This window comes from Nomascus leucogenys, chromosome 7b (assembly GCF_006542625.1).
Source record: "Nomascus leucogenys isolate Asia chromosome 7b, Asia_NLE_v1, whole genome shotgun sequence".
Taxonomy (NCBI): domain Eukaryota; kingdom Metazoa; phylum Chordata; class Mammalia; order Primates; family Hylobatidae; genus Nomascus; species Nomascus leucogenys.
The window spans coordinates 33,656,683-33,663,965 of record NC_044387.1 but is presented as its reverse complement, the minus strand read 5'-3'; the positions used below and the strand labels follow the sequence as shown (position 1 = coordinate 33,663,965).

Below are 7,283 nucleotides of genomic sequence, written 5' to 3'. Positions count from 1 at the left end.
GAGGAACAACTCCTTCAAAGCTGCTGAAGAGGCATTCTGTTTGCCCATGTATGTTTTTAATTGTATGTTGATAACTTTTTTTTTCCTTTGTTCTCTGGGGTCATCATCATCAAAAGAATCTAGGTAATAATCATAATTTTTATAACTATTGTTTCTGTAGCAACTAAGTGCCACAGCCATTTGACCTCATAACATCTTGCCATCTGTCTGCATTTCATCCCATTCTACCATTGATAATAAGTTCAGTAATTGCGATGCTACTACATCCCATAGATTTCCCATGTCCTATTATCTTTGCATTCCTTGAATATATGAACAACCCAGTCCCAGAATCCTATTTTGAGGGTCTATTTTCTGGGGCTATTTCTGATACAATTACTGTATCTGACTCCCAGCAGGAAGTAGATGACATACTCAATTAAAAGGAGGACTTAATAAAAGGACTATTTAAAAAGCTATGGTCAGAGTACAGGGAAACTGCAAGGGATGGTACACGTACCCTGGAGTTGCTAACAGCAAAAGTACCACCCTCCCTAGGCTTAAAGAGAGAAGTGGAAGGGAAGATTACCAGAATCACCCAGAAGGAAAAAGTAGCCAGAGTGCCACCTTGAGGTAATCTGGGTTCTTTGGTTGAGAGACACAGCCATCCTGGGTCTACTCCACAAGGAAGGAGTCAAGGGAATCTCTTATGTTCCTCAGAGTTCCTACCAGCACTCCCCAGTGGCAGGACCCAATGGAAAGCCAAAGGGCAGGGAAGACCTTTGATATAGGCCATACAGGTGAGCCTCCTCATGGCACTGGGCAAGGTGTAAGATATTGGGGAATTCATAGCCACACCAAATCTATGAAGAGTTTCAAGAATGTTTGTGTTTGGCATTTTCAGAAGAAGGAAAATATAATCTGCTAAGAGATATTCTCAGACCAGAACTAAGAGTCTGATCAGCCCTTGAAAGGACAAAGCAAGGGCTTTTGAGAAGTCTACATCTCTGTTCTACATACTTCTTCAGAGGAAGAGTGACTTTTGTAAGCATCTTAGCCATGCTACAGTTCACACAAGTAACTAAGAAACACTTAAATGCTTACTCTGTGCTGTTTCCAAAATAACAAATATCCAGGCTTGTTTATATTTATCAGATTTATTAAATAGTTTTACTAACCAGTCTACATAGATACTATATTTAACATTCAACATTATAATAAATATTTTGGGATAAATAATTTAAGTGAAACCATTTTAGAGCCCCTAGGGCTTACAAAAAGAATCATAAAAGATCCATATTTATAGTCTTAAGATTAAGAATAATAGAATAGGTAGCAAACCATACATTCAACAATAAATATAAAATTTAAATATTTAAATAAATAGAAGGCCTGATATGTTTTAAGTGGGAAGCACTTAATTATCAAGTCAGTGTTGAGATGATGCTTTGACAAAAGGTAATCCATCTGTTCAGAAATTCTACAATGGTTGCTGTCTCATCAGCATATTCACACATGAATGTTGTTTCAGATCCCTATAAAAGAAAAATGTTAATTTTTTAAAGTACAGAGTAGTTTACCTTATATACAGTTATTCCCAATTGAAGCCGTATAGGCCTGTTGCCTTTATTTTCAAGCTTACCAAACATATTAATTATTCACATTTTCTTGAAATGATAAAATAAATGCCAAAATTACATATTTTGTTATGATACCAAATGATAGTAACATAGAAGCTGAGATTTTCCTCATTTGTTAATTCAGTCAATGAACACAAAAATTTTTTCCCTGAATTGGATGCAAATAAACATTTAAATAAAAACAGATCTAGACAAATATTAAATGCTGGATGTGAAATAAACTTGATCACTTTTCCTCTGAGTATGTACCTATATTTGTGTAAGTTAAATGTATGAATTGATATGCACATTATACTTTCTTCTTTTCTAAATCTTGATTAGAGTCTCCTACTTTTCTACTTAAGTGAATCTCCTTATATTTTCCCCAAAGCAGAACAGAACTAGACTAGAGTAAGCTAGGACATGCTTCTGTTTGGGAGAAATTTGTGTGAAGAACATCTTCATAAATACTTATACCTATCCCTACCCCATCATAGTATCAATGCAGGTGAATTTGCCAACTTTTAAAAGTTTAAACATTAGAAATTTTGTTCTGTGGACTGGCTTTTTAGAAATTAGGCTCCTCTGCTGAAAGGAGCTATTTAAACGCTTCCTCTAGTTGATAAGCTAAGGAGGAAATATTTTGATATATAGTGAGATTTAAAAGAGAGCTTTTCAAATTTGAAGTGATTCCTACCCTGGGAACAAAAGCAAGTGAGATAGAGTGTTCCCTTTAAATAAGTATTCTCTTTAAAAAAACTTATATTGTTCTGTACCCTCTTAAGCATAATTGTTTAAATAATTGTAATGTGTTGGGATTTTTTTATTTTAAAAAGTGACTTTTGAAACACAGTTTTCAGATTTTTGCATGGTTTTGTCTTAAATTGGTATCAAGAGTTAAGAATGAGTTTTCTGATGTTAATTATTTTAGAGTAAAACTCTTTCCATAGATAAGGAACTGAATCTGTCCATGTCTAGATGACATTGATCTCAATGTATTTTTTTAATTCAACTGAAACAGTCCACTGATAAGTGATTCATTTGCACACAACTGGAGTTACTTTTAGAAATGTCTTTCTACTACTATACTTATGCTGCTTATTTAGGATACCTATTAACTCATGAATTTTATACCTTAGCAGATGGGATATAAAAAGACAGAAGTGAATCTTTTTTACATCACCTGAGTCCCTTGCATATTTTATGCTTCCCGTGCATTTAAAAATACTTAAGATTCTGAAAGCGGGGATTGCCTCTAAAAAGACTGTTGTTTCTTTAGTCCACTGGCCATTTTAATGGCTCCAGTTTTGTTTTTTTTTTTAAGACAAATCTCTTATGGGTAGTCCTTCCATCAAATGATAAGGAAACACCATTTGAAAAGCCTTTCAGGTAATCAGTATTGGCTATTCCAGTAAATGATCTGAAGGAATTGAAAAATATATAATAAAATCCGCCTGCTTTCTGTGAAACTCAACTCAGTACCTTCTCTCACTCCCAGTTTTGTGTTAATGTGAAAGGTGATGGAGTTTGGGATGAGGCTTGTCCATTAGTAGATGGTAGGTGCAAACTCTGTAGCTTATACTCCCCAGTTAGTTTATCATCTAACATTAGAAATGATTCATGTTCACAGTGTACTTAAAATGTAGGCTAATTACATGCATGGGTACTTTACAAATACGAAAAATGTTATGTCACTTTAAAATGTGGTACTTTTCCCCCTCCCCCCTTTTTTTTTTTTTTTTTATATTTCCAGGAGAGCAAATAAAGTAATGCCTTACCTTTAGTTCCTGAACTATTACGTTGATATTGCTGATTAAGTCCCTGGGTCTTAAGTGAAAGTTTTTGCTTTGAGCTAAATTTAGCACTTCCTCCAGAGGTTTGAGTTCTTCTTCTAGACACTGAAGATGTTTCAATTCTGTGGCCTAGAATAATAATTATCGTCAGCTCAGTTTACATAGAGGTCAGAATCAGAAATTAATTTCCAATTTATTTTATTTGGAGTAGCAGTATGTAGTTTTTACCATTCTCTCTGTTCTCAGTATTACTGTACAGATGGACCAGTAGAGTTTACATTATAAAACTGGAAAAACTAGGGCTCAAGTACCTAGGACTAGCGTTAAGTGATAGTTGACTCACTGGTTTTAGTTTAATTTGGCTTTGCAAAATGTTAGCATTTCTGCATCTAAATGCGAATTACAGATGTAGGCTGATTACTTTTCCAGTCTGCATAGAAAATCATTAGAACCAGATGAGTTAGAATGTAGAAGTATAAAAATCACATTCTATGATTATAATATTTGATAGTCTAAGAGTTAAGAATCACAGAATGTTAAGAAACAGAAGGAACTTTTGGATGCCATCTATCACAATCCTGACATTTTACACTAGCTAACAATAGTCATGTAGTAGTGGCTGTCAATATAGTCTGGAGCAAGACACATTTTTAAGTATGTCTTAAATTTTTACTTTTGTACAATCACTACATTAAGATGCATTTTAAAAATGTTTGTCCCAGTGAAATAAAAGATTATAATACTTTAGAAGGACTTTTGGACAGGCCTCTTGATTCTATATTATATATAATATTTCATATTTCTATGGTATATTACAATTTAAAAGAATTTTCTCCAAAATAGGCCCATTTACTTCTCACAGTCATCTTTCGAAGTGGGCAGTGAAGTATCATCTCCATTTTATAAATAAGCACACTAAATCTCAGAATTTGACCACATAAGTAGGTAGGGCCAGAATTAGATTTCAGTTCTTTCTCATTATAGTATTAACATAGCATCCTTGGAATCAAATGTTTTTATTAGTTTCTAAAATCTTTTGTAAATGTGCAATGAGGGTTAAACGAACAAATGAATAGAGTTTATCATTACTTTTGGTTTCAAACTGTTAGATTGCAGTGAATTCTACCACCCCCTAAATTATGCACATAATCTCATCTTTCTAACAATCTTTAGTGGGAAAGGCAGGTCAAGACAATACCGATCCCCTGATATGTCCATCTATTGCGCTTTCAATTCGCCACTACAAATTCTACAAATTCGGGTTTAAGTTTTTGGCATGAACAATGTGGAGAAATTTTCTTCAGAAAACAGCATCTAGTATCTTTATGTTCCTGGAGTTGCATTATGTGGCTCTGATTAAACTAGAGTAACATCTGTAAGCTGTCTCCTTTACATCTTTCAGAAGAGTAGTTTGAAGCAGATTTCTCTTGAATTAATAGAATTTGAGTCAATGGGATTGCATCTGTGTCCCCTTAAATCCTATTATTTTCTGGGCTTGGATTCACCCTGGCACAAGCCCTTTCTGGCACCAAATTTTGTTCATTCTCTCTTAACTGGCATAGCTATTAGGTAGCTTTACACACCTAATGTAGCCTAGGAGCTTGGATGATTATGGTTATGCTCTATCTGATTCCAAAAACAACCTAATGAAGCTTTTAATCTTGGAAAATAAGTCATATAGCATTATAAATCTCAAGTTCTATTGGTAAAAAGATAAACTCCAAAATTTTACTTTGTATTTCTCAGTGAGAATTTTATCTTTAATACTACTAATAATAGCTAATGCTTGTATGGTATTTACCTTATGCCAGACACGGTTTTGAGTGCTTTACATTTACTTACTAATTCTCACAAAACTATATTAAGTATATACAGTTATTCATTTAAGTAGACATGAAACTGAATCACAAAGAGAGTAGGTAATTTGCCAAAGATCATGAAAGCTAGGACATGGCAGAGCTGAGATTTCACTTCAGATATCTGGCCCCAGAGTCTGTGCTATTAGTATTATGCTGCCTCTCACTTAGGAACCTTTCCTAAAACAAGAAAAGATTTTTAAAAGTGGGCACCTTGGAAATAGATTTTGGTATTTTACATACTAAAATGACATAATCAAATATTTTAGAGTTTTACATTTTTAAATGAAACCATAAATCAACATTTTTGTTTAGAATTGTCTTATCGATAAAGTGAGAATATTATTTTTGTGTTTTCTTCCCACCCCCACCGACACACAAATATATATAAAAAAATAGGTAAAACTATTTTAATAGAGGCTTCATTATCAAACCTGGGTTTTCAAAAAAACAGAAATTAAAGTTACTCCTTACCTCAGATGAGCTGCTATTAATCCCATCTGTGCAAATTTTCACATTACTTTGAATTTTATTAAAACAGAAATTGAACATAAAATATTGTACTTACCTTCTTGGGCATGTAAAACTTAAATGTGAGCATCCTGGTGAGTTTGGGATTCTTGTAATTCTAAGAAAGTATAATGCATTGTTATTAAGAAATGATCTCCAGCTAGATTAGTAAATGTAATAATTTTAGTAAGAAAGGAAATATACTTACATTAATTCCATTCAAAATCATCTGTAAATCCAGCAGTAAATGCTCCAGTTGTAGCTGTGTTTTCTTTGTAGAACTTGAAGTAGGTGCACCATTTGTGACAAGTGCAAGACTTAGTGCAATGCAAGACAGGAGTTGCATCCTGTACATTGTGGCAGGAGTTGAGGTTACTGTGAGTAGTGATTAAAGAGAGTGATAGGGAACTCTTGAACAAGAGATGCAATTTATACTGTTAATTCTGGAAAAATATTATGGGGGTGTCAAAATGTTTTACATATTACACATATTTTCAAAGACTTTACCTGTCTGAAAAAACATTACCTTAATTTTTCCTCTTCTGATGACTCTTTGGAATTTCTTTAAACCCCCAAACACTGACTGAATGGATGTAGGTGAAATCCCTCTTGGTTACGTTAGCCCACACTTAGGTGATAGCGCTAATTCATGCAATTAACGCCTTCTGTATGAAACAGTTTTTCCTCCTTTCTTTAAGGGGGCGGGGATACAAAAGTAACTCATGAAAATTTTCTCTTTGTCATAAAACTACACTGAACATGTGAGTAGCATATTGTGGTGGACAAGAGCAAGAGTAAATAGATGAAAAGAATAAATGTTTAGATTTGTTGATTAAACAGGAAGTATATTGGTTTCCTGTTTCAGAATGGTTTTACCTTTTTATCCACACAATGAGCTAATTGCATACAATAAGATTGCTTCTTACATGTCAGCTAGAGAAATACTAAGATTAGAATACATAAAATGCTTATTGAGCTTGAGGTACTGTTTTACGCTGTTTTAATTTTAAAATGTTTATGTATCTGTTTAAGTCTCTTAATGTCTATTGTACATTTTTTAAAGGGTGCGATTGTTAAATACTCAGAAAAAGGTTTGCATTCAGGGATACTGATGCTAGTTTTATAATAGACTTTGTATGTGTTATGTGTAAACCAGTCCATGTTTCTCATTTTTATGTCTTTACCTCTTTAATGGATTTTTATGTATCCTCTAAATCACCTGGGACACTATGAATGTAACAATAATCGTTATGAAATATGATCTCTTTTTTTAGTCAGTAGACTAGGATATTTAGGATAGGTGTTCATTCATCCTCAGTACAGTGCACAAACTGGCTGAACAATTGTACGGGTATATACTTCTAATTTAACCTGGAGCCACTTGAGATTCTCTCTCAGAAAGAGTCCTTGTAAAGCTTCCATTCTACAGCCTTATTTATTTCTTACCTGGCCTTTTTTTTTTTTTTAAAGATGATATTGTCTGTGTTTTTGTTTGTGTTTTTAAGACAATATTGTCTGATCTTTAA

General features: G+C 33.5%; 1 protein-coding gene across 1 annotated transcript; it reads right to left on the bottom strand.

Annotated features, from left to right (window-relative positions):
• Positions 1–1,120: 1,120 nt before the first annotated feature.
• IL2 (interleukin 2) lies at positions 1,121–6,406 on the bottom strand. The gene is made up of 4 exons (XM_003271349.2): positions 5,966–6,406; positions 5,816–5,875; positions 3,377–3,520; positions 1,121–1,514 (listed from the first exon to the last, which is right to left on the bottom strand). Exons 1-4 carry the CDS (start codon positions 6,110–6,112, stop codon positions 1,404–1,406), a joined length of 462 nt encoding a protein of 153 aa, XP_003271397.1. The 5' UTR covers positions 6,113–6,406; the 3' UTR covers positions 1,121–1,403.
• Between the last annotated feature and the right edge of the window lie 877 nt (positions 6,407–7,283).

Coding starts and splice junctions, on each gene's coding strand:
- IL2 (XM_003271349.2), bottom strand. CDS start 6,112: ATGTACAGGATGCAACTCCTGTCTTGCATTGCACTAAGTCTTGCACTT. Junction 3,521..5,815: donor AGTTTTACATGCCCAAGAAG/GTAAGTACAATA, acceptor TTATTATTCTAG/GCCACAGAATTGAAACATCT. Junction 1,515..3,376: donor TAATAGTTCAGGAACTAAAG/GTAAGGCATTAC, acceptor TTTCTTTTATAG/GGATCTGAAACAACATTCAT.